The sequence below is a fragment of the Oryctolagus cuniculus genome, chromosome 1, assembly GCF_051225735.1.
Source record: "Oryctolagus cuniculus isolate XC-2025 breed Fujian yellow rabbit chromosome 1, ASM5122573v1, whole genome shotgun sequence".
Classification (NCBI taxonomy): domain Eukaryota; kingdom Metazoa; phylum Chordata; class Mammalia; order Lagomorpha; family Leporidae; genus Oryctolagus; species Oryctolagus cuniculus.
This window is the reverse complement of record NC_142867.1, coordinates 79666196-79694039: the sequence shown is the minus strand read 5'-3', so window position 1 is coordinate 79694039 and position 27844 is coordinate 79666196. Positions and strand designations below refer to the sequence as shown.

The 27844-nt window shown below is 37.4% G+C and overlaps 1 protein-coding gene across 4 annotated transcripts in view; it reads left to right on the top strand.

The window, feature by feature from the left end:
- The window catches only part of GRM5 (glutamate metabotropic receptor 5), a 557227-nt gene that overhangs the window by 434367 nt on the left and 95016 nt on the right, over nucleotides 1–27844 (top strand). For all 4 annotated transcript variants that reach the window (XR_007909731.3, XM_051820841.3, XM_051820823.3 and 1 more), the window contains exons 5-6: nucleotides 14674–14920; nucleotides 25113–25281. Coding sequence is in view for 3 of the 4 variants with exons in the window: in XM_051820841.3 (XP_051676801.2) it covers nucleotides 14674–14920; nucleotides 25113–25281 (416 nt within the window). In the remaining variant the exon portion in view is untranslated. The remainder of the gene's footprint in view (nucleotides 1–14673; nucleotides 14921–25112; nucleotides 25282–27844) is intronic.

The following is a 27844-nucleotide window of genomic DNA, read 5'->3' as shown; positions in this document are numbered from 1 at the left end:
CTATGGCCCTAGAGTCATGATAGCCTGTTTCTTTGCTCTAAGCTAAAAATCACGTTTTCTTTTCTGGAAGGAGCTTGGTTTCTTGGAGTTATTTTATTTGATTGATTCTTATTATTTTTCATAAAATCAATTAATGATCACCTCTAGGTTAAAGCAGCTTAGGAGTAAAGCACTTAGCTACTTAATGCCTATGATTCTAGAGGACAGTACTAGTGCTTAATAATGTTTAACATTATATCAAACTGTGACCCCTAGATATAAGTATTTACTCAATGCTCCTTTGATAAGGGAAAATAAAAATAGTTTGGCTAGATTACAAAACACTGACTGGGCCACATTTGATTGAGTGCAGTCATTCTGGGTTCCAAACATCAGGGACACCATTGTGGACTTTTATTTTTTCCCTCATGAATTCTTGGTGTAGAAATAAACTGAAGTGGGCACATTCTCATCTGAGAGTAGATCTGACCATTTTGTTTTCCCTTCCCTCGATAAGGCTAGGATAATAAGCTGACTTACCTATATTTATGAAAGCCTGGTTCTCTGGATTTTTGGCACTCTCTTACCAGTATAAGATTCGAATCTGAGGTTGGGGGGATAGGTCTCTTTAATTTTGAATTTAAGCTGACTTAATTCTAAATGGCCATGGTTCAAATAACAAAGACATTTTAATTTTGTATTTAAAATATAGTCACTGTTTGATAAGATTCTACATTATTAGTGAACTTCGTGCTAGTTTTACGGGATTCTTAATTCCTAGATCCTCTATCAAATATACTTTCTTAGTACCATCAGAATCTCGCTTCATTTTCTACCATACAGTGAAACTGAAAAGTCTATCAGATAGTAAATCATTTCAAATGGGAGATATTTTTATAATCCTGAAAAACTAGCTATCATTGAATGTCATGTGGGAAGATTTAGAAATCAAAATTGATGTTTTAATTGTCTCAGAAGCAGATGGCAAATTTTCTGCAGTAAAGGTTCCCTTGATGCCTGAAATTTCCAATTTCTTATTCTAGTTTCCCTGTTGTCATTCTTCCCATCATGTTCCTCAGCTTCTTTGGAGGAGGTTCAGAAGTAGGCTTGGGCCAGGATTTCCTTTCTGTGCTCTCAGGCAATATTAAATTAAGCTCATTCAGCAGACAAGAGAGAGAAGACGTTTTATCTGGTGATTCTTCCTCTAAACCAAATTACTAGATTGAAATAGTTGCAGGTAATTGGCGGGTGTTTTCCCTTGTGAAATTAGCTTCCAGGGTGCAAGGCATCTGCTATCCCAGATGAAAGAAAGCAGGAGTTGTGAAATGAATTTGATGTCTGCATTTTCTTTCTCAAACAATTTGGCTCAGGAAACCTTCTGATGCATGGTTCTACTTTAATATACAATTAAGTAATTTGCCTCTATTGGAACACAGGCCCCCATACAAACCCATGGAACACTAAATAAAGCCAAGCCACTAATTATTATAAAAATTAATAGTTGAATTAATAATTACATAATTAGTAACTGGTCACCCAGATGATAACAGGTTGCTTTTCCAAACAACAATTTGACTCTTGCAGGATTTTTTCTGGCAGTAAACAGAAACCAATTTTATCTTGACTCTGTTAAGTTAAACCAATAGATATACACAAATATAATCCTTTGGAAGAATACTGGGACTACCCAGGATGCACTGGTAGTAATGGAGGACTAAGTCAGTCTCTGGTAGTGAGGGAATGGAGGAAACTTGTGTATTTCATCTTCTCTAATTAAAGAACCACATAGCCTTCCATAATCTAGGTAAAATGAGGAATGCATCAAAATTATGAAGGGAATTGTATTTTATGCAGCCAAATTTTGAAGATTGCAATAGCTTAATTTCACAATTGGGAGAGTGTAAGTTTTCTCATTACCATCATTATCTCCATAATAAACTTTAAATAAGCAGTCACTTGTTTGGTTATATTCTCACCCATATTTTTCCTATACTACCTCATTTCATGCTCCCCTTATTCTGGGCATAGTTACTGTTGGTATCCTTTCACTACAAATGACAAAACAAAAATCCTTGGAAAGGGTAAAAGACTTGCCCAAGGTTGCACAGCTGATGAATGACAAAGCAGTCTCAAACCTTAGGCTATATGACTCTAAACACATGAAACCATGGGCACATAGATGAGATTTTTCTGCTGCCATCAGACAATTTTATAGATTTTGGAGCATTAGATGTTTCACAAACATTTGATGAAAACTCTACTGACTAGGACAGCTCTGACATAGAGCTGCCACTCAGTAAATAGTTCTGAAATGAATAAATGAATATATATCACATTTTGACAAAAAATAAAGAATACTAGGTGTCAGGAAACTGGTACCTCTCTCCCTTCTGTAGTTCCCTCCAAGATGTTGCACTGAGCCTTGTACTGAGCTGCAGAGTCCATGAATCAAAAGTACTAACGTCCATGTTACGGTGAAATCAATGCATATTCATAATGGCAGGTTAGATAGTGTATTTATGTAGCTTCTTGCCTTTTTCACTTGCTTTTAAAGATGATAATATTTTAGAAAATGTTCCAGGAGATTATATACAGATTAAATGTCTTGTGAATCATTTGCTTTAAATTTCATGGTTTTCCACTCTACTATTTCTAAAAATGGATTAATTCTGAGACAAATCAGGAAAGTATTTCAGATTCAAAGCAGAAACATCTAGAGATCAGGCTCATTTAATATTCTCAAGGACAGGTCCCACTTTGACCTCTAAAAATAACTGGTTCTGAGAGAGGTTTTATTGCATAGCACATAAAGCCACTGCCTATGATGTCAGTATCACAGATGAGTGCCAGTTGATGTCCTGGATGCTGCACTTCCAATCCAGCTCCCTGCAAAATGTGCCTGGAGAAAGCAGGGAAGGATGGCCCAAGTGCGTGGGACCCTGCATCCATGTGGGAGAACTGGAAGAAGTGCCTGGCTCCTGGCTTCAACGTAGCGTGCACTGATCATTGTGACCATTTTGGGGGATAAACCAGTGGATGGAAGATCTCTCTTTCTATCTCTCCCTCTCTATTTCTCTGTAACTCAAATAAATACATATTTTAAAATAAGTAAATAAATATTTTTAAAACTGTAAAAATAACTAGGTCTAACATGCAGGGAATTATTTGCAAAGGACAATGATGTCTCAGTTTTGAATTACCTCACTTTAGGCAGAGGTTGGGCCAGAATGAACCAGCTTGAGAACCAGTATTATCTATTCTCAGATCTATATAGCCTAAAATATATATAGCCTAAAATAATAGCATTAATGTGCTGTAGTTGAAACATAGGTAATGGTTCCCTCAGGCTCTTGCACTCACTTGCTCTTCTTGCTCTCTGATATTACTGTTGTTTTTGATGTTATTTTGGAGATGAGAAAACTACGTTTCACGTAACTTTACTGCCCTGCCCAGGAAAGGACGTGTACCTGAAAAATAAAGAACTGTAATTTGAATCCAAGTCTCACAAGCATGGGCTTTTTATATGATCATATTGTGCCTACCTGCTGTAAAATTATTTGGGGCTAAACTAAACCCAATTTAGAACTTTTCAGAATCATGTGAAGTAGTAAAAATCAGTCTCTCACGAAGTACTTTATGGAAAAGTGGTTTCTAGATCACTGGATTCTGTTTTCAACGCACAGGAAAAGAGGTTAAACCATTGGAAGAGACGTGGGGTATATTGTGTCTGTCTACTGCAATGAGGACATATACGTTGGTATTAAGCTAGAACTGAGCCTAGGAGACTAGAAAGTCAGTACGTTAGAAAATGATTTCCTATATTTTATCCCTCCATGATTCTCTGTATCAATGTATTGCTAGAGTGCCTAAAAATGTTTTCATTGCAGATATTAGCAATGCTTTTACAATTTCATGTGTTTTTAATCATTTTGCCCATAGAAAAGAGGTTCAACATAAATAAACTTCAGTTTCCTTATATAAAAATTGGGATAATAGTACCTCACAGTTTTTCATGGTTATATTAGAATAATGGTCATTTCTCAGTACATACCACCCATCACTATTAAATGAAATATTTTACACAAACTCTCTTTTTTGCTCCTCTAGTGCTATTCTCAGAAGTTAGCAGTGACAATTACTCTGATTTTCAAGTAGTCACAAGGGTGACCTTGTGAAGTTAGAGGAGATACTGGTACAGTATCTCAGATCTAACTCAGACTGAACTGAGTTTGAAACTGTATTACAACATTTTAACTTTATGCAGTTGATCACTTTAATTCTCTATGTGCAAATTTTCCCATCTAAACAAGGACAGGAAGTAAGGCTTAGTTAAATCTTTGCTGTGATGATTAAGTGCGGTAATGAATAAAAAGCACTTAGTATCTTGCATCTCCAGTATGCTGCTCTTCTCAGCCCTTCTCCTTTAATGGTTTGTAGAAAATAATCATTGTTATGGTTGAAAGTGACATTATTATCATTTTAAAGTGATATCTGTAATGAAAAATTTGTACTTTTGGTATAGTAGCTACCACAGACGATGTAAGCTATCTCACTCTGAGTATGTAACTTCATAAGTAGTTTTTGATAAAAAAAATTATCAAGTGTGTACTATATTACATACTTCTATGTTTTCAATCAAATTTCATGTATGAAGATGATAGTTAATCTCCCATGTGTATAATGTGTGAACTTTGCATTTTGTGACTGAATTCTTTGCAGGTTTGTATAATGCAAAGTAATTCATTTTTGCAATTTTCTACTTCAATTACAGTGCTTATTATGAAATGGGATTCTCATTTGGCATGCTTGTTATTTTTTAATTAGAGGTAAAAGTCTTAATGGAACTTAAATTCTTTGCATCGCTAATTGTCAGAATCAAAAACTTTAGAACATTTTGTGAATAAACAAGTATGATAATTCTCAAATTTTCAAAGGTAGAGAATCCTAATTTTACAAATGTCTCAAATTAACCTAGTGATTTCTTATATGTAAATTGTACTCGATATAAAATAACCACTGTAAGTTTTCATTGTTTATTATCTGTTGTGAGATCTTGACTTTTATTTGTATTGTCTCTAATTCTCACAAGTCCACAGAAAGCATCATTTTCCTTGTTTTAAAAATGAAGAAGCCCTGAAAAAAAAATCATTCACTTCTGTTTGGGATGCCGTATCAAAACTTCACAGTAAGAAGACATTAGAGGGGCTGGCACTGTGGCGTAGTAGGTTAAGCCGCCACCTGTGGGGCTGGCACCCCGTATGGGTGCCGGTTCTAGTCTTGGCTGCTCCTCTTCTGATCCAGCTCTCTGCTATGGCCTGGGAAAGCAGTAGAAGATGGCCCAGGCGCTTGGACCCCTGCACCCACGTGGGAGACTGGGAAGAAGCTCCTGGCTCCTGGCTTCAGAGCAGCTCACCTCTGGCCATTGTGACTGTTTGGGGAGTGAACCAATGGACAGAAGACCTCTCTCTGTCTCTGCCTCTCATTGTCTGTAACTCTACCTCTCAAATAAATAAATAAAATCTTTTAAAAAGAAAAGAAGAAATTGGACTGTGTTTTGAAGGATAGGAAGTTAACCAGAACGAGCTGGGAAAGACATAGCTTCAGAAAACATTGTAAAGCAGTTTAAATGGAACTTAAATCTGTATACATAAAATACATGAAACTGAGACCACAAAAAAAAATACTGGCAATGAAAAAGGACAGACAAGGCTAAGTGGGAAAGAGCGGGTCTAGGAGTTTGGCCTTACTATAGTAAGAAGACTGATGACATGGGTTTTGCCACACACTCTGTGAAATAACATCACAACTACTAGCCTTCATGTGCCTCTGGAATTCTTTCATTTACACACCATATGGAAGTTCCTCAAAATGCTGTAATGTGAATGAAAGAGATATGCTATCTGAAATAGCATATCCTTCAGAGTGCTGCCAACTGGCTGTTCATGGTGAGTCATTTAAATTTAAAATTTGATGTTCTGCACATGCAAGTGTACAATCCCTGTTGAGTTTCTGAAGCCCCCTGAAGGAGACTCTTCTTCCTGCAGCTGTTGTGTTCATTTGAATTTCAATATGAACAGTTAGAGGTCAACTGCCTGTATTTCTGGCACCGTTATAAATTGGAGGCACTACAGATATTAGGAATTGGTGTCTTCACAGGCACGTGGGTCAGTTCCTGGTTCCCAGGGTTGCTCTGCTGCCTGACACAGAATAGGCACACAAAGTATTTGACAGGAAGCTGAAGATCTGTGTGATGTCATCAGTTACTGGCGCTCTTTCATAGACTATTCTTTCCTGCTTTACATAACTAGTCTCTATCTAAGCTCTAGATCACATAACCAGTCCTTTATTTCATTACTCTGAATCTACATTCCTAAGAAGCTACCAGTTTCTTATAATTTATATAATGTAATTCTTATAATTAATTATAAATTCACTTTTTGTCTGGCCCACTATATGTTAGGTTCTGTACAGTAAGTCTATTCCATGTTCATCCATCATTCTTATGATCCACTTACATAATATTGATTATGTTGAACTCTGTTCTGGAAGCTGGATGATAAACAAGATTAATATGTATACCATCCACATAAAACACATTGTATATTCTGAACTAATCTCTAAATCCCATGATTTAGTCAGAGGATTACTTATGAAATAGGTGTTTAGTGAATGTTAAATGAAGAAATATATGGTCCACACTAAGCCACAGTGTTAGAAACTGTGGAGGATACAAGATGACTAAGAAAATTTTAGCCTTCAGAGAACTCAAACTCGCTGGTGGGCACAGACAAGCACATAGATAATTTTAATGCTTGACGAAAGTATCACATACAGTAATAGAGGTACAAACATGTTTCTGTGTGAGCGTGTAATGGTAAAAGATTAATTCTGGCTTGAGAGTATGTTCTGCCCTCTTGTCACAGCAGAAAACAAATTATTGTGTCATCCACTGCATATAAGTGGAATCCATTGGTCATATGCATAAGAAATGAGTAGATTTTGAAAATAAATGAGAGTGAGGAGAATTTGTTTCATTGCAGTTATTTTTCACTGCAAAGCTATAATATCTTGTCCAATTGCATTTTTCTAATTTAAAATCATCTTCATAGGAAAATGCTAGAATCTCTTCCCTTATATCCTCCTTTTTTTTTTTTTTTTTTTTTTTTTACTGTCCTTCCCTTATTGATAGGTAGGGAGAAATAACAGGGACTACTATAACAGAGACTATATGATAGTATTTTAATTCTTAGAATAAAGACTAACACAAGATATATTGGTATATTTTCTTTAAAACAGTTACCTGCTTCATTTACTCAATGGTCATGAGCTAATTTGCTGAAAACATTTTTAATTTGTAATTTTCTCTCAATGAAATTACCAGTATTCAAGGAATTAGGAGACAAGAAGTCTTGGCTAGCTGCTACTAACTAAAGGTAGGTCTTTAGGGAAGTTCATTCTCTCTTGATCTTATTTTCCTCATCTACTAAATTTGCTTATTGGACCAATCTCAAATAATTACAGGAATCAGAGAGGGGATGCAAAATGTAGTAAAAGGTCAACATTTGCCATATGGGAAAGTGGAGACAAATCCTCTGATTTTTCAAGAGTCTAAAATGCTTGATCTTTATGTGAAATTTCTTTAAGATAGAATTGATGCCTCACAAAACGTATCTGAAGGCCAAATTCAACCCAAGGGCATCTTTTGCAGCTTCTAGACCAGATGCCCTCTGACGCCCCTTGTATCTCAGACATTCTCTAATTCTACATGAAGACAGTCTGATTTCTCTTTGTGTAATAGCTACTAAACTGTTCTAGTTCCCTAGGTGAATGAAAGAACATATTTTGAGTGTTGTAAAATTAAGTTGTAATCACAGATTGGACAGTTTCAGTTTCTGCTAATCCTTTTTGGAGGCTTCTGATTTGATCAAACAATACTAAAATTAGGATCGAATGTTAAGTGCTCTGAAAAAAAGGATCCAGATTTTAGTAAAATATGCAAGAACGAGGAGTATCCCTTATCTGGTTTTACGTCCTCTCTCCAGGCTGTTGTGAGGAGAATCCAGCCTGAGAGCATGTGGCAAATTAGGATGGATGCTCAGAATCTCATACCTTGGCTGGGCCTGGCTCAAAACAGACCCTAAACAGAATCCTTGAACAAAACATATACTACTGAAAGAAGTCCTGTTTTGGGTGCACTAACATGCCAACTAAATTGCATGCCCTCTCTCCTACCACTTAGTGGATAAGAAAACAAGTCTAAGTCTAAGGAACCATTGTATTATGTGCGCTCAGTGCTTTAAAGTTTATCTAATAGGATGAAACTACATGGGCCCCTACAAACTTCTACCACTGAGCTCATGCCTTACCTGCTAAGTCATTTGGGTTTTTTGAGAAGACAGATACAATATTATTTATGTTTACATCACCACTATCCACCTCAGTGTTTGACATTCAGTTATGAACTCAATAAATGTCTTTAGAATCAATAACTTAATTAATCTCTGAATGAATCTATGAATAATTTAATTCATGAACCAGAATTTCTCTCTAGGGCCAAAACATTAAGAACAAAGGAATTGGTTACAACTCTTGGCATTCAATTAAGACATCTAAAGAAAGACTGTAGGGAGTTCAGAAATGTAGACAGATCAGCAAAAGTTGCTTGAACCCTTATACAACTCTCAAATGATTATATGTAGTCCCCTGGCTTTATCATCTCATGATCAGTATATTTCAAATATGTCATGACAAAAAAATGTGGCGCTGTTTAAATATTACCAACAATACTGTTTTTTATAATAAACAGTGAACCAATCTCCTTACCACTAGTCTGCAAGTTTGTACCTCCTTCTGTGAGCTGTGGTTCCATCATCAGTTTTCAAAGTTTGGGCAGTGTTCCAGAGTCTATCACACATGTGCTTTATCAGCTTACCTAGACAATGTTAAATCCCATAGTTCAGTTCTAAAATATTTGCTATGCTAAGCAGGTTAAAATCATCCCTGCACACCTAAGGTGGACCCTAGGAGTTCATATTTAATATTATGTGATCACTTTCTTGAGCTCCCTTTACTGATATTTCCATGACTCTGCAGAGTTTCAGCCCTCTCCCATCACCTGCTGGTGCTCTGGCAGGAAACCTGAGACACGTTGCCTTACCCTTTCCGTTCCTATGACCAGACTGCAATGGAGCCAAGAGAAGAGAGGCTAGAGAAGGGTGAACAGCATTAGGAAATCCACAACCCCCACTCCCAAACACACACACATACACACTCTTGGGACACAGTTCTTTTGGTCACAGAGAAAGGCTGCTGCCCTTCAAGTTATAGTTGACTGCCCAGCTAGTATTGTCTTTGTTACTGTCACCTCCTGCCATCACCCTGGCAGGGAAGCCTTGGGAGTTGGGTGAGAGAAAAAAAAATAAAAGAACAGAATTTCTTTAACCTTCTCTGATTTGTAGGGCACCCTCTTTGTACTCCTAAAACTAGAAATATAGGGCTTCTCTGGGAGCTCTTTCTGCCTGTTCCTGGCCCACTATTCCATGTTTTAGGCTACTTATAAATCCAAACTCTAAAGATTTTGCAGGAAAAATATCGAATGAACTCATACATGGTTTGGTGGTGCCTCAGGCTTTCTTCCCTAATCTGTTTGCTACCATTTACTTTCCAAAGTCCTCAACTAGCAGCTCTAGTTATTCAGTCCAGGGTCTTTAGCTGTGTTTAGTAGGAGAAACAGAATGGAGCATTCTTACTCTATCTTGACTGGACCAGAATTTTCCCCCATGTAGTTTCATTAAATGAAACACGAGATTTCTTAATGGGATTATCTGGTCCGTCTGACAGATCCTGTTGTAAATTGGTGTAGTTATTTACTTTTGTTTAAGCATATGCTATTCTACAAAGGAATGATTTTCCTAGTAAACTGATTTGACAATTTGAGGACCAGACTTGGTATTTAGTGACACTCTTGCAGTCATCCTGTCATCCATATGGCCTCCTTCATATTCTCAACATATCTTAAGAGTGCCAGTTATCTGTCAGGTGCTGTTCTTGGTACAAGAGCTATATCTGTGAACAACACAGAATCCTCATGCTCAGTGAGTCCCCAGTGTGCTGGAAACCAATGACAACTCATCACAGTGCTACAAGAGAACAAAGCAGAGCCTTAAATATAGGCTAATGGTGGACATATAGATACTTAGGTATCTGGCGCCACAAAAAAAAAGAAGAAACTTAACTCTGTATTAGAGGAGGGTCAGGAGCAATTTCTGAGTGCAGGTAAGTTCTGTTGTGCACAGAAATTGGCAAGTAGAAAATCTGAAAGAATGTATGGTCCAGGTATATACAGTAAAATGTACAGAGGGCCAAATACATATACAAGAGAAGAATTTACTATATGGCTACAAAATGCTCTGAATAACTGGTGTATAATGGCTACAAATGAAGAAGGAAGTTGATTGAGGCCAGAATAAGAAAGGTCTCAAAGATCAGAACAAGGTATTGCAAGTATAATTTGGCTATAAACGGGACAGAAGCAACTAAATGGTTTTAATTGCCTAACAAAATCAGTTTTATGATTTAGAAAGGACACTTTCTATATGCATACAATGGGAATACATAGATTAGAGCAGGACAAGATTAAGGGTGGTAAAATATGCTAAAAGACTGTTTTAGTAACTCATAAGAAATTAGGGAAGCAGGCATTTAACCTAGAAGTAAACATACCCACACCCCACAATGGAATACATCCTGGCTCTGCAGCCTTACTCCATCTTCCTACTAATGCAGACCCTGGGAGCCATTAGTAATGGCTTAGGGAACTGAGTTCCTGCCACCATGTAGGAGACCCATATTGCATCCCCAATGCCTGGTTCTTGCCCTGGCTAAGTTCCAGCCATTGTGGGCATTTAGGGAGTAAATCAGTGATGGGAACTCTCTCTCACTCTTTTTTCTCCCCTTGAGCACTTGAGTGTTTGTGTGTTTCTACTTCTCAAGTAAGTAAAACATTAATATAAAAATTATAAAGTGCTCTGGTTCTAGTTAAATATATAATGCTGTATCTATTCAAAAGAATACTGTACATCCAGAAAAATAATGTAATACCTATATGTGTACCAACATGAAAGGAACTTCAAGATCCAAAATATGGTGTTAAAACCAGGATGTAGACTAGACTAGTGTGTGTGTATACCTTCAGTCATGAGATGACACTTATATGCCTATGTAAATATTTATCAATTAATTTGTTAGGTCTTGAGGGAATAGTAGAGTTAGCATATTTCATATCCCATCTTGAGAATGGTTGCCTCCAAAGAGAAACATTACATGTCTGGAAGCAAGAAGGAGAAGAGTTTTTCATTTTATAATTTTTAACTTTTATACTTTGGTGTTGTATTCATAAATGTAAAATACAAACATCTAAATTATTTAAAAATTTCCAAGAACCAAAATTAAGATTTTTTTAAACTTTTATTTAATGAATATAAATTTCCAAAGTACAGCTTATGGATTACAATGGCTTCCCCCCCCGCCACATAACTTCCCTCCCACCCACAACCCTCCCCTTTCCCACTCCCTCTCCCCTTCCATTCACATCAAGATTCATTTTCAATTCTCTTTATATACAGAAGATCAGTTTAGCTTACATTAAGTAAAGATTTCAACAGTTTGCTCCCACACAGAAACATAAATTGAAAAATACTGTTTGAGTACTAGTTATAGCATTAAATCTCAATGTACAGCACACTAAGGACAAAGATCCTACATGAGGAGGAAGTGCACAGTGACTTCTGTTGTTGACTTAACAAATTGACACTCTTGTTTATGGCATCAGTAATCAACCTAGGCTCTTGTCATGAGCTGCCAAGGATATGGAAGCCCCCTGAGTTCACTGACTCTGATAATTTTTAGACAAGGTCATGGCCAAAGTGGAAGTTCTTTCCTCCCTTCAGAAAAAGGTACCTCCTTCTTTGATGACCCATTCTTTCCACTGGGATCTCACTCGTGGAGATCTTTCATTTAGGTTTTGTTTTGTTTTGTTTTGTTTTGTTTTGTTTTGTTTTGTTTTTTCCCCAGAGTGTCTTGGCTTTCCATGCCTGAAATACTCTCATGGGCATTTCAGCCGGATCCGCATGCCTTAAGGGCTGATTATGAGGCCAGAGTGCTGTTTAGGACATCTGCATTCTATGGGTGGGGCTGGCAGAAAAAGCAATGGGTAGGGGAGATACAAGAGGGCATTTCAAATTAGATGAGTTATAGAATGAATTCAGTAAAAAGATGTTAAGGGTCAGAGTTCCTCAGGAAATTACTGAAGTTCAATTGGATTTAGATTTCAGAAGCTGTGAAACATCCTGTTGAGAGACATGGATTCTAGAGCCAGACTGCTTGGTCTTAAATCCCGTTATGCAAGTTATTAGCTGTGTGAAACTGGGGAAATTAGTCTATCACTCTATACTGTATTCCCTCATAAAACTAGCACAAATCTCATTTGGATGTCATAAGGATTAATTGCAATAATATCTATATCACATTGAAAATGATACCTGGAGCCAGTGTTATAGTACAGGAGGTTAAATTGCCATATACAACAACAGCCTCTCAGATTGAAATACTGGTTTGAGTCCCAGTTATTGCACTTCTGATCCAGGTTCCTTCTAATGCTCCTAGGTATGCAGCAGAAGATGACTCAAGTACTTGGGCCTCTGACACCTATGTGGGGCCTGGGGTGGAATTCCTGACTGGTTTTAGGCTGGCACAGGCCTAGCTCTTACAATCTTTTGGTGAGTGAACTCGTAGATGGAAGATCTTTCTGTCTATCTCTCCTCTCTCCGTCACTCTGCCTTCCAAACACATCTTTTTTTTTTTTTTACAAAAAATTATTTATTTATTTGAAAGTCAGAGTTACACAGAGATTGGAAGAGACACACACAGAGAGATTTTCCATCTGCTGGTTCACTCCCCAAATGGCTGCAACAGCTGTGGCTGGACCAGACTGAAGCCAGGAATCAGGAGCTTCTTCCAGGTCTCCCACATGGGTGCAGGGCCCAGTGACTTGAGCACTGTTTTCCCAGGCTCATTAACGAAGAGGTAGATTGGAAGTGGAGCAGCTGAGCCTATAACCAGCACCCATATGGGATATAAGCATCACTAAGCCACAACACCAGCCCCCAAATAAATATTAAAAAAAAGAAAAAGAGAATAATACCTTATACTTTTACTGTTATAGTGTTGGGGAATCCTCACATATATGATATTTGAATCATTGGAAAGAATATAGAATTTAAAATGAGTACATGCAGAACCTTAGAGAAAAATATTTTAAGGACATGACAAATGACTCAATCCAGAGCTAATACCTATGACAGATCTGACCAAACAGCTGGTCATGCCAGCTCTACTTTCAAAATGGGTATGAGTCTGAATAGTTCACACCACATTTACTGTTTCACCCAAAACACAGTTACTAATATCCGTTGGCTGATCTATTGCATTTTCCCAATAAACTATCTCCCTGTTTAATAGCACTTGGGTTCCTAATCCCACCATCCTATTTTTCCACTTGTCATGAGTTCTTGAATTCATCTAGTTGCTTAAACTGAATTCCTGGGTCCTTCCTTGGTTCTTCTTTTTCCTTAATACTTCATACCCAATCTATTGGCACATCCAATTCACTCTGCTTTCAAAATATAATCAGAATCCTGCCCTGGACTAAGTCACCATCAACTGTTAGTATTCTACTACAATATTTGCTAAATTTTCTCCTTTATCCCATTTTCATTCCATTTTCCTGGCAGAAAATTTTAAAAAAAGAAAATTAAGATAACATTTATCTAATAAAAAGAATGTGAAGCCCTATGTCTTCCCTCATATCCTACATCTCTTCTGCATACTCAATAAATTTTAGCCTTCCTATTTTGTCTCAAAGAACATAGAAGGAATATCTGTACTAGTTAATGCTTTGTCCTGCAACATTTTTCTCCCAGAACTTTATAATTTGAATGTGAGGAAATAAATAAGATAATTAGAACTATTACTAGACAAATTTCTTAAGTGCAGAATCCATGACCAATCATTTCTATTTTCATCCAAGATCACCAATTACACAACTTTATATACACTCTGACTTCAATAATGTTATTTAATTGATTAATTAATTAATGAGGCTTAAATGCTAGATAATGTTTCATAAGTTCCAAATAGGTTAGTTCATGGAGACCATATGTTTTGAGATTGGAGAAGTAGTGCGCAATAAATCTAAATAAGTAAGTTGAGGCCAGATGGTAGAGGATCTAATTTGCTCAGCTAAGAATATTTAATAGTTTAGAAACTAGAGATTTGTTCATAATTTCTGAACCAAAAGGATATACTATCACAAGACACTAGGAAAATTATTCCACTCTCAAGATAAGTTTTGTTGTACAGAAATACAGTACTATATTGCATTCATCCCCAGAATTTGGTTCCTGTAGAAAATGAGTCTTGCTATTGTTGGTAATTTAGATCTTAAGGGTTTTGAAAGAAAAACCTGAAAATACAAGACAATAATTGACCATACCATGTTGGCATCTGTTCCTTAGTATTGCTTCTGGTTCTAACTAGCAAAAAATTGCTCTAGTGCATTCTGTATTGATTTAGTCTATAGCTATAGGTACAGTAGACTTAATTTTGAAAGTTAATCCTTTATTTGTTTCCCAACAGGTTCTCTGACTCTGAGAACACATCATGTTCAAGACTCCAAGATGGGATTTGTGATCAACGCAATCTATTCCATGGCCTATGGGCTCCACAACATGCAGATGTCCCTCTGTCCAGGCTATGCAGGACTCTGTGATGCAATGAAGCCGATTGATGGACGGAAACTTTTGGATTCCCTGATGAAAACCAACTTTACTGGGGTTTCTGGAGATATGATCCTATTTGATGAAAATGGAGATTCTCCAGGAAGGTATTATTATAGTTCTTTTCTAGACAATGGAGCCTAAACAGCTACCTCTAGACCTTAAGATGGTGGTTTCTCTCCTTTGTGGTTTCTCTCCTTAGTAGTTTTCTAGGCTTGCTGGCCATTTTTTTTTTTTTTGTCTGATCTTATCCTCCCAAATTGAACAAAGACATAGAGGCAAGGCACATTTCCTGAGGTCAGGGAAAATCATGGCTGCTAATGCTCAAAATGTGTTTTGGTGTCATCAGCACATTTCAAAGACTGTTAGAGGCAGGAGCCTCACATTGACAGAGATAAACAAAAGCAACCTCTGTGTTTTCTCTGTACATTTTGTCAGATTATTTCCTGTATGCTGTTCATCATCTTTGGTAATAGAACTATTCTGAATGAGAAACAATTCGGTTTCTGGTAATCCAGAGATAGGGCTAATGGGATATGATTTGGTGTGCTCTATGTACAGTGAGTGAAAACTCACATTTTACTTTATTATCCTTTAGCTGAAGCACTTTCTTCCTTGTTGAGGACTAGATTTTCCTTTTCTCTTAAGTCTGGCCCTTTATTATCTATAGAGATGGGACTAAGAAATATGTATTTACTCATAATTACAGGTTAGCTTACAGAGAAATGACTAGGCATCCACAAATTACCAGAATTCAAATCTGTCTCATACTGCAAATTCATAAGTGACTCTTTCCAGAAGACTTTTAATCCATATAGATAATGTCATTGAAATTATATTCTGAGCTGTGATAGTACTGGGTCTTCTTTTTTGCTTTGCACTGAACAATTAGGGTCCTTTTCTCTCCCATTGCAAAACCCCAAGTACTCTTCCACCAATAGCTTATGTTTAACAGCTGTGCTTGGGAAAATGTCTATACATTTGGTTTGCAGTTGACTCTGCCAAGAAAAGATCTCGTGAGGCCCTCCACAACTCACAGCCATGTGCGCACATATTCTACCAGTATTGTTAGTTCAACACATTTCCATACTCTGAAGTGAGCTGGAGCTTGTCCCAGAACAGGTGTTACCATCTCACACACTGGAATGCTAAGTGACAGCTAATTCCAAGTCATATAGTCAAGCTCAAACCCAGATATTTTATCTTTTCTAGAAAATTGAAGAGAATTGCTACAGGCAGACTGTTTGCCAAGGAAAACTGACTTTTCACACATTATTCTTTACTTGTTAATTTTTCATTGTGTCCATGGGGGGTCAAGTGAGGGAATGCAAGCATTTTGTTAGGGCCAAAGGAAACTGTATTTGTTGTAAATCTTCTTGGGGAAGGTTAACCAATGTGCTCAGTCTTTGGTTCAGGTCAAGACCTCAGCTCTGATATATGCAATGGATTTATGATTACTGTTTGCATCTCAGGAGCACTGGCATCAGCTCAGGACTTGCTGATAGACTTTGATGACTGTCTCTTCACCAGCTCAAAAGTTTCCATGACAGGTACCTAAGCCAATTAGTGAGGAAATGTCTCTAATGGCTCAGCTCTATTTCAATCAAAAACCTTAATGGATGAGACAGAACATCATTGCCTCATGCTCAGTCCTCTAAACATGCTGTCATGGGGTTCTTCCAGGACATTGGTTCTTAACCTTTTCTGGAGTATTAATCCCTTCAAGACTCAGATGAAATTAGTAGGTACTCTTTAAGAGTAACATACATAAAATTGTGCAAACAACTTCTTGGGATGCATGATTGTTGAGAGTCTATCCATACTTTACTAATTTTGGGTATTACAGTAACACATTAATTGTCCAAGTTGGCCTCTGAGGGCATAGACTAGACATAGGAAAAGGTTTTCAAGTTTTTGCAAATCCAGTTGCATTTACCCAAAATGAAAACTAGCATTTATTGAGTAAATGATCTGAGCCAAACACTAACTCAGTATTCTAATTTTCCATCCTATGAGGTCAATAATATTATGACTGTCTTTTCTAGATAAATAAAGAGAGACCCACAGAGATTAAATGGTTTTCCCAAAGACAGTATCATAAATGATAGGGTCAAGATTCTAGCTTGGTCTCCTGGGCATTAAATCCTAACCTGATACAACACTCTGCCATATCATTAACGGGGATCAAAATAAGAAACCCACTGTTCTTTGAGAAATTTATTTTTAGGCATTATGCTCTTATTTTTGTAGAATAAAAGTCACTGCTCTGCTGGATCAAAGATGTCCCTAGCCAAGCAAGGAACACAGGGTTATTATGGATTCCCCTGAAACACCAGTCACAGGGGCTAAGGGAGTTAGCAGTTCATTCTGGCCTTTGCACTTACAGATTGTTGGAGATTACATTTTAATCATTGTTTTTAAGCCTTATATCTGATGAGATTGCTATGTGCCCACAATTCTTCAGTGAAAACTGTGGTGCCAAATGTGTTAGAGAATCTAGAATTTTTGAATTTACAAAACTTTTATAGTCTTATAATGCCTCCCAATATACTATGGCTCAGAATTCCTTAATCAAAACAGTATTATTTCCGCAGAAAAACATTTGAATGTTCACACTAGGTGTGATTGGCTATAAATAGCCTCATGAGAGTTCAGTTTAAGTTTCGACACTATTTAGTTCAGAAAAGGTCTTGTTTTTCTTTCTTTTTTTTTTTCCTCCCTTTTTGATTCTATCAGCTAGTATTTGCAGACACTATTCTTGTTTATGTGATCCCTTTGGTTCTTAGTCCTATCATTATGATCAATTGTGAACAGAAAGTGATCACTGGGACTAGTGAGATGGCATTGGTACATGCCACCTTGATGGGATTGAATTGGAATCCCCTAGCATGTTTCTAACTCTACCATTTGAGGTAAGTCAGCTTGAGCATGTCCCGAATTGCACATCTCTTCCCTCTCTTATTCCCACTCTTATATTTAACAGCAATCACTTTTCAATTAAGTTTCAGCACTTAAGAATTGTGTATTGATTACAGTATTCAACCAAAAGTATTAAGTAGAACAAACAAAAAAAAATACTAAGAGGGATAACATATTAAGTTGTTCATCAACAGTCAGGGCAAGGGCTGATCAAGTCACTGTTTCTTGTAGTGTTCATTTCACTTTAACAGGTTTCCTTTTTGGTGCTCAGTTAGTTGTCACCTATCAGAGAGAACATATGGTATTTGTCCCTTTGGGATTGGCTTATTTCACTCAGCATAATGTTTTCCAAATTCCTAACAGGGATCACTTTTCAGTTAAAATTTAAACCCCTAAGAATAATTGTGTGTTAATTACAGAGTTCAACCAATGGTACTAGAACAAAAAAAATACTAAAATGGATAAAGTATTACATTGTACATCAACCGTCAGGACAAGAGCTGATCAAGTCACTGTTTCTCATAGTGTCCATTTCACTTCAACAAGTTTCCCCTTTGGTGCTCAGTTAGTTGTCGCTGATCAGGGAGAACTTATGATATTTGTCCCTTTGGGACTGGCTTATTTCACTCAGCATGATGTTTTCCAAATTCCTCCATTTGTTGCAAAGGACTGGGTTTCGTTGTTTTTGACTGCTGTATAGTATTCTATAGAGTACATGTCCTATAATTTCTTTATCCAGTCTACTGTTGATGGGCATTTGGGTTGGTTCTAGGTCTTAGCTATTGTGAATTGAGCTGCAATAAACATTAATGTGCAGACAGCTTTTTTGTTTGCCAATTTGTTTCCTTTGGGTAAATTCCAAGGAGTGGGATAGCTGGGTTGAATGGTAGGGTTATATTCAGGTTTCTGAGGAATCTCCAGAAACCAGAAAAGGTCTTCTTTTGTTGCCAAGTGAGTTAAGAAAAAAATTCAGTTTTCAGAGTTTTATGTGTTTCAGAATTACAGAAATACAGAATTACAGAAATTCAGAAATATAGAACTTTATTATTTACTATCCAGTGGTCTAGATCACAGATTAGTGAACTCTATTGTGTGGCCAAATCAATTCTTAGGCCTATTTTACAAGTAAAGTCTTTTGGAACATGTTCACATTCATATTCTTTCATAGCAAAAGTTTGTTGACCTCTGGGTTATAGACTACATTGAGAACTAAGGTTTAAGAGGTCTGGTTGCTGCCTGGGATTGATCATAACTGGACAAGAGAAACATGGAGAGTGAACACCAGACTGAGCACCAGTAACTATTTAATGCAAAATTTAAAAAAGTATATTGTGAGTGGTATAGATTTATGAATCTAAAGTATTTGGGAAAAAATTCCTTACAGGAAAAGGTAAAGAATTTTATAGGAGTAACTCTCTTAATAGCTTTCATTAAATGACTCCACATGGAATAAGATAAGAATTCATATTGTCATCCCTTAAAAAACCACTAAATTTTGCAAAAATATTTATTTATTTGTTTTATTTATGGGGAAAAGAGAGAGAAAGCTCTCAAGTACTGGTTCACTCCCCAAGCACCTACAATGGCCTGAATTGGACTTGGGGACAAAGCTGGGAGCCACGAATTTAATCCAGGTGTTCAGCATGGCTGTCAGGGACTCAGTTACTTGAGTTATCACCACCACTTTGCAGGGTCTTCAATAGCAGGAAGCTGGAATTTGGAGCCAAATTCAAGTGTCAAATGTAACAGAGTTCTAATCACTAGACCAAATGACCACCATAAATGACTAGATTTTGTAACAAAGATGAATAGTTAAGAACCCAAAAGAGGGATAAAAATACAAAAACATTTTAAAAATGATTAGCCAAGGGGCCATCTCTGTGGCTTAATCGGGTAAAGCCGCCATCTGCAGTGCCAGCATCCCAGATAGGTGCCAGTTCAAGTCTCGACTGCTCTACTTCCAATCCAGCTCTCTGCTATGGCCTGGGAAATCTTCAGAAGATGGCCCAAGTCATTGGGCCCCTGCACTCATGTGGGAGACCCAGAAGAAGCTCCCAGTTCCCAGCTTCAGACCAGTGCAGTTCCGTCCATTGTGGCCAATTGAGGAGTGAACCAGCGGATGGAAGACCTCTCTCTCTCTCTCTCTCTCTCTCTCTCTCTCTGCCTCTCCTTCTCTCTCTGTGTAACTCTTTCAAATAAATAAATAAGTATTTAAAAAAAGATTAAGAATAATTCAGGAAAAGATGAAGAAAGAAACCAAAACATATGGGCAAGTGGAAAATGAGGCCAGAACAATAGAAATTGCCAACTCTGGTCTTGTTTGCTCATGGATTATTAATATATGGTTTTGCTCATACAAGGATCATAGACTATCGCACCATTTCCTGGGAAGAAAACTGAGTCTCAGGAAAAGAGAGGAGAGAGAGAGAGAGAGAAAGAGAGAGAGAGAAATGGCCATGATTGCATAGTCTATTAGTAATAATGAAAGGACAATAATCAGTTCTCAGATACATACTTCAAATGAGAACTTACCTTAGATTTTTGTTCTTTTTTCTTATATTACATTTTCAGTTGTTCACTGCCTATGGTAGAAAAGGCACAGTTCAATACATTTGCTTTATTGTTTGGACCAGGGCTTGGAGTGTCTATTATGAAAAACTTAAACAAGTTAGTGCATATTTATAGATTACAGTTTCTAAAAGTACCTTAACATCAGGACCAATGCTATAGGCTGAGCCTTCCTCTACCTGCAGTGCCCACATCACATATGGGCACCCGGTCTTGTCCCAGCTGCTTCTCTTCCAATTCAGCTCTTTGCTTGTGGCCTGGGAAAGCAGTGGAGGAGGTCCCTGCACCTGTGTGGGAGACCCTGAGGAAGCTCCTGGCTCCTGACTTTGGATCAGCTCATCTTTGGGGAATGAACCAGTATATGGAAGACCTTTCTCTTGTAACTCTACTTTTCAAATAAATAAAATATTTAAAAAAATAAAGTACCTTATCATCAGAATTATAGATTGAGAGAATCTTAAAAACCACATTAATCCAATACTCTTATAATGCCCTATTCAATTATTCCCCTGGCAATAACCTTACTTCAGCCCATTGGAAAAAGGAAGACTCTTCTTAGGAAACCTACTCTGATTTTTAGAGTTTTAACCATTTGGCTTTTATTTTTCTTTTTTTAAACTTATTTGACAGGTAGAGTTAAAGACAGTGAGAGAGATAGAGAGAAAGGTCTTCATTCCATCAGTTCACCCCCCAAATGGCCGCTATATGGCCATCACTGCCCCGTTCCAATGCCAGGAGCCAGGTGCTTCCTCCCAGTCTCCCATGCAGGTGCAGGGCCCAAGCACTTGGGGCATCCTCCACTGCCCTCCCGGGCCACAGCAGAGAGCTGGACTGGAAGAGGAGTGACCTGGACTAGAACTTGGCGCCCATATGGGATGCCAGCACCGCAGGCAGAGGATTAACCAAGTGAGCCACAGCGCTGGTCCAAGTTTTAAACATTCGGAAGTTTCATTATTTCTGCTCAACTTAACCCTGCTTTCCTCTAGTTTGTTTTAAGTGATTTAATAGAATATCTTCTTGTTCTTGTTGGGATACATTTTGTTTCTTTGATTTTTGTGGAAGATAAATGAATTTTTTTAAAAAAATTATTCAGGTTACTTCAGCTCTGAATTGTGGTCAGAGGAAGAGATGGAGTTTGTGAGGCAAGGAGAGAGGGAAAAGAGGGAAGAAATACAGACAGATTTCATAGGGATACATTGTGATGAGGAAGCATCTCAGGAGCATGGAGATGCAGAAACCAGAGAAAGAGAAAGAGATAGAGAAGAGAGGAGAGAAAGTGAGAGATGGGGAGGTTGGATGGGGAAGGGAGGGGAGAGAGCAACAGGAGTAGATGGGGAGAGGGAGAAATGAGAAGGGGGAGGGAGACCAGAATGAGAGTGGGGAGAATAGGGGAAAATCAGGAAACTGGTCTGGAAGGATTTATACCTAAGTGTCATGTGGTTGGGATGACAGGGGAACATTGCTTCTGACACTGAATATGTACAGTTTGGATCTCTACAAAAGTCCTCAAAAGGAACATAATGTAGAGCATCCTGCACTGTGTCATAGCTGGTGGGACTGCTGCCGGCTGTGCCGGCATCCCATTTGGGCACTGGTTCAAGTGCCAGAGGCTCCCCTTCCCATCCAGCTCCCTGCTAATGCACCTAGAAGAACAGTAGAGGATGGCCCAAGTCCTTGGGGCCCTGCATGCATGTGGAAGAGCCAGAAGAAGTTCCTGGATCCTCTCTTTCTCTCTCTTTCTCTGCCCCTGCATCTCTAACTCTGCCTTTCAAATGAATAAATAAATTTAAAAAGATATAAATTTATATATAAAAAAGAAACATAATATCCTATTTGCTGCTCTATTTGGAAAACTAAAACACGACTCTAGTTTAAATAATGGGTAAACATTGTAGGAAGTCATTATGTGTTTAATTCTACCAAACACTTAAATGAGAGTTTTGAAATATTCTCTTTTACTTTTTATGGAGAATAAAATCTATAACTATCTGTGAAAATTAAAAGAATGCCTACCAAGTCATAAGAGAAGACTCTATTTTGTACAGAATTATTTTGGGCCAGTGGTGTGGCACAGCAGGTTAAGCCATCACCTGTTTACCTGTATCCCATGTGGGCACTGGTTCAAGTCCAGGCTGCTCCACTTCTTTTTTTATATATTTTTTTTATTTGACAGATAGAGTTTTAGACAGTCATAGAGAGAGACAGAGAGAAAGGTCTTCCTTCCATTGGTTCACTCCACAAATGGCCACCATGGTCGGTGTTGCGCCGATCCAAAGCCAGGAGCCAGGTGCTTCCTCCTGGTCTCCCATGCAGGTGCAGGGCCCAAGCACCTGGGGCATCCTCCACTGCCCTCCCAGGCCACAGCAGAGAGCTGGACTGGAAGAGAAGCAACCGGGACTAGAACCCGGCACCCATATGGGATGCCGGTGCCTCAGGTGGAGGATTAACCAAGTGAGCCACGGTGCCGGCCCCAGGCTGCTCCACTTATAATCCAGCTCCCTGCTAATGTGTCTGGGGCAGCAAAGGAAAATGGCCCAAGTCCTTGCACCCATGTGGGAGATCCAGAATAAGTTCCTGGCTCCTTGCTTTGGCCTGGCCCAGCTGGGGCTATTGCAGCCATTTGGGGAGTGAACAGAAGATGGAAGACCCTCTGTCTCTTTCTCCGTCTCTCTCTCTCTCTAAATCTGCCTTTGAAATAAATAACTGAATCTTCAAAAAAATATTATTATCTGTTTCTGTTTTTGAGATACTTCTACTGAAGATTAAGTCAAACTTAAATCTTGACAGCTATAACCATTAATCATAATAGATCTTTGGGTTTGTCTTATAGGCAAGAATCAATTGCAATATAGTTGTAATAGGTTAATTTAGTAGAACCAAAATTAAAACTTAAATTTTCTTGAAGTCATTTACCTCTCAAATATGATATATTCATCTCTTTAAAGTTTTCTCATTTATTTTTCAAACCTGATCCCCTTCACTTTATACCATTTCTTGCACATTAAATGAAAGAGACATAGATATAAGAGCCTTAAAATGTAAAGCGGTTCAAATTGTTATTATATTTTGGCAGTGGAAAATTTATCTCTCTTAGCTATATTGAGTAGAGTTGGAACAATTTGGTGGAGAAAAATTCATAGCAAATTTGAGATCCAAAGGCTTCATTCAGTTCTCTGATCTGAGGCTCACAGAGACTGTGATCTATGTCTTACTAATTAACCTCAAAGAGCCTCTGCTATCCACAAAATTAAGAATTTGAACTAGATTTTGTCAGAGTGAAAAACTGGTAGAAATGCGGTTGACACTTCATTTTTGAGTGAGAAGTGGAATCTTCATATATCTTCAAATCAGTAGTAGCAAAGAAAGAAGCTTCCTGACATCAACATTTCCTTCTTTTTCCCAGTTGGTAATGTATAAAAGTTGTTTGCTCACCGAAGGTCACCTTTTGAAGACTTAGAAGCCTACATATTTGAAGTCACCAAAGATATAATGCATGACTTCTTTGCACTTCAGTGCCTTGCAGTAATATCTCAACTCATTGCAGGCTCACCTACCATGAGATAAATGACAGAGTGGAAAGGAAAGGAACCCATCAACTGATACTTTTGATTTAGAAGTGCAGGTTAAACTGTTACCCAAAAGTGCTACAGTCTGCAAATAAGACACTGCAGGATAATCTCTAAGCTCCCAAACAGCCACAAAACAGAGATGGGACTCTGAAAAACATCCTACAGTGAAAAAAAAAAAAAAAAAAAAAAAAAAAAAACGACTGTGGTAGGGATGAAAATTGAATGACATCCTTTTATAATATGGGTTTCAACATTGATATCAGGTTTGTTCTTAGCTCTTTTGTATCAAGCATTGGTAAACTGGTTACTGGAACTCAAAAGTTAGAAAATTTTCCATCCACATGAATTTCCAGATAGCTAACTGTACCAAGCATGGAAGGTTGGAGGAGGCATTTATAACAGCCTGTCTGCCACTACTGTGAGACACAGGGTAGAATCACAGGGTGCTGTGTGGTACCTAAGTCGTATCTGTAAGAACAGACACAGGGTAGTGATGCTCTCCAGTGTCCTCACGTGGGAAAAGTGTTTCAGAAATGCTTCTCTAGAAATGCTCTTACAAGTGACAAAAGGCTTATAATTAAGCACATTGAGTTTCCCTCTTTACATGTTTAGCTTTAAATTCAAATTAAAAATAATAGCTAATAAAGGTTGGAATACACATGTTACTTTTCCAGAATTTTTATACTGTATGAGGTGCTTTAGATTTGTCTTTAACATCACTTGGGATATTTCTTTAATGCAATGAATTAGACCTTTGATAATGGGCAAAATAAGAAAGATAAAATTAGGTCCAATCTAAACTACCCCATATTCTCTAATGCGAAAAATGAGATTTACTAAGTTTCTTACTTGGTAAACAACGGAAAATTTTATCATTTTTATTTGAGTGGAGACAAAAGCCTTTATACACTTTTTTAGAAGCCCAACAGTAGTCCTTGTTTAAACTTCAACCTGAAGTTGTTTCAAAACTGTCTTTCATCCTACTGGGGTCGTCACCTTCTCACATGGGATTATTTTCTATTTCAGGTGTAAACTTGGAAATAAAAAAAAGTTCTCTCAAGAGAAAGTGAAACACTTTCACTTTTTGTTGTTGTTGTTGTTGTTATTCTAAGTGTACTATCATGGAAAATTCCAGTGTTAGTTATATGATAATATGTACATTTGGGGGAATGAAACTTACTGCCTTTTCCTAGCTAAATATTTATATCTTTACTCAAATAATTATTATATCCCTATTTCTAAGGTATGAAATAATGAATTTCAAGGAAATGGGAAAAGATTATTTTGATTACATCAATGTTGGAAGTTGGGACAATGGAGAATTAAAAATGGATGATGATGAAGTGTGGTCCAAGAAAAATAGCATCATCAGATCAGTGTGCAGTGAACCATGTGAGAAAGGCCAGATAAAGGTAAAATGGAGTCTGTGTTTAATTTTTGTTGTAAATTTCATAGTTAATTATTGTTAGCTATTTTGAAAATTTTGAGACACTTGTTCTACCTTTTCTATTGTAAACCTTTAATGTTAGAAGTAATGTGGGGTTTCCTCTTTCTACTTTTTTGTCTTTAATTTATTATGAGATCTAGCATGCCACCTACAATAAGCTTAGTAGTTGGTCTGATTTGACCAAATGAACAAATTGATGAGCTATGTTCGCCTATACCCTTTCTGTTGTACAAGTCTCAAAGACATTGTTTTCAGGGAACAAATAGTTTAGCATTAGCATTAATTAGTTTAACAAATGTCTGTTAATGTGATTGTTAATTACTGAGAATGTAAAAGTAAGTGAGCTGTTCATTGTTAGACAATTACAGTCTAGGTGATGAAATATATCATGGGAACAGATAAATAGCATCACATAAAATATGAAAACTTTATTTAAAAATAAAAATGAGAGCTGTGGTTTCATAAGTATGAGTAGGGAGGGAGGAAGAGAGGGTGAAAGGGAGGGTTATTTTGAACAAAATGCCAAACATTGCTGATTCATAAAATGGGTATTTTTCAGAGTGATCATTTATGTAGACAGAACAATAACCAGAAAAGTACAGAAGTGGCCAATTAACAACTGCTCTGAAACAACAGTGAATAATCTAGGGCACATTGCTCTAAATGGTTATTGTAAAAGAGAAGACTGAAATAACAGGTTGAAGCCAGATTTGTACATGGTTTTGTCATCCTAAGTAGATTTGACTTAATTTTGGTATACAAGAGCCAGAGAATGATTTCAACCAAATGTTGACATAAGTTGGGCTGTGGTGGGTGAAAATTCATGAGTAGAGTTATTTTAAAAAAAGAAAGAATTAAGAATGAAAGGACACTGTGAAGGTAATGACAAGGGACCTGAATGAGAGAAGAAACAAGAAAAATGAAATGGGGGCAAAGGATATATTTGGGAGAAACATTATAGAAGTAGATTCAGTCAGTCCTATCTACTAATTAGATGTTGTATTAGAGAAAATAAAGAAGTTCAACAAAATCAACTGCAACTTCATGTGTTAGTAATTAAAATGTACATTTGTCAAGAATCCAGAGTTGTGGTTGGTTTTGAACAAAGGTGATAGGTAAGTTTGGAGGATATTGAAAAGTTCCTTTTAGGTTGAGCCATATCTGACCATGATTATAGAAAATAAAAACCAACTTTTTAAAAAAAAGTTGATAATAAAATTTTATAAAAGGGAGAAGAGGTTAGCTATGTGGGTGCAATGCCCTAGGGAAAAATAATATCAAAATAATTTATTTCTTCACCAAAAAAATTTTAAGACACTATAGTACCACATTCCATCAGCAACTAAACCTGGAGCAGTTGGTCTTTTCAATGAACTTCAACTTCCCTCCATTTAGAAAACATTTGACATGTTTGTTGATCAGTGACTAATATTGAAAATTAAATATATCAGTATCAATAGTAGGGTTTTCCAAGGGTAGTTCTGAAGGTGTAGAAAGCATTACAAGCAGAAGGAAGGAAGAGAAAGACAAAGTAAGATTTTTAAAATTATTAGTACCTGCTAAATGGCTTGATAGCTATGGAATATCTGAAAATTTCTATATGTCTCCTTATGGTATAGAACAGTATCTGATAAATTATGGCCTATAAGCTAAACCTGCCCTGCTGCCTATTTTTGTAAAGTATTACTGAAATAAAACCAAACTTATTTCTATGTATTATTTATGACTATTTTCATGATAAAGTGGCAGAGTTGCATAGTTCAGTTGCACTAGAGGTTATATAGCCCCACCAGAGTATTTGTAACTCAAGCCTTTGCAAAAAGTTTGCCCTTGATAAATAGTGACAAAAGAGTTAGGTGTCCTAGATAATTATCCTGCAATTGAATTTTTCATGTAACTTTTTAGACTCACCTAGAATAATGATTGTTTGTAATTTTCAAGGCTTCCTGCAGAAAGACCACATAATATAAATTACCATATGGATATTCTTTGTTTTTGGCCCTTCATAGTAGAACAGTTTGAACATGTAACTTACGCTGAATGGCTGATTTGAAATATTGCTTTATATACATTTCTACACAATTATACTTGGAATAACTTATTCAATGGAAGAATTTGATTTCCAGTTATCATAGGTTTTTTTTGGTTTGTTTGGTTTTGGTTTTTTTTGTTGTTTTGTTTTGTTTTGTTTTTGACAGGCAGAGTGGACAGTGAGAGAGATTCAGAGAGAAAGGTCTTCCCTTTTCCATTGGTTCACCCTCCAATGGCCGCCAAGGCTGGCGCGCTGCAGCCAATGCACCGCGCTGATCCGAAGCCAGGAGCCAGGTGCTTCTCCTGGTCTCCCAAGCGGGTGCAGGGCCCAAGCACTTGGGCCATCCTTCACTGCACTCCCGGGCCATAGCAGAGAGCTGGCCTGGAAGAGGGGCAACAGGGACAGAATCCGGCGTCCCCGGGACTAGAAACCCGTGTGCCAGCGCCGCAAGGCAGAGGATTAGCCTTTTAAGCCGCGGCGCCGGCCCCAGTTATCA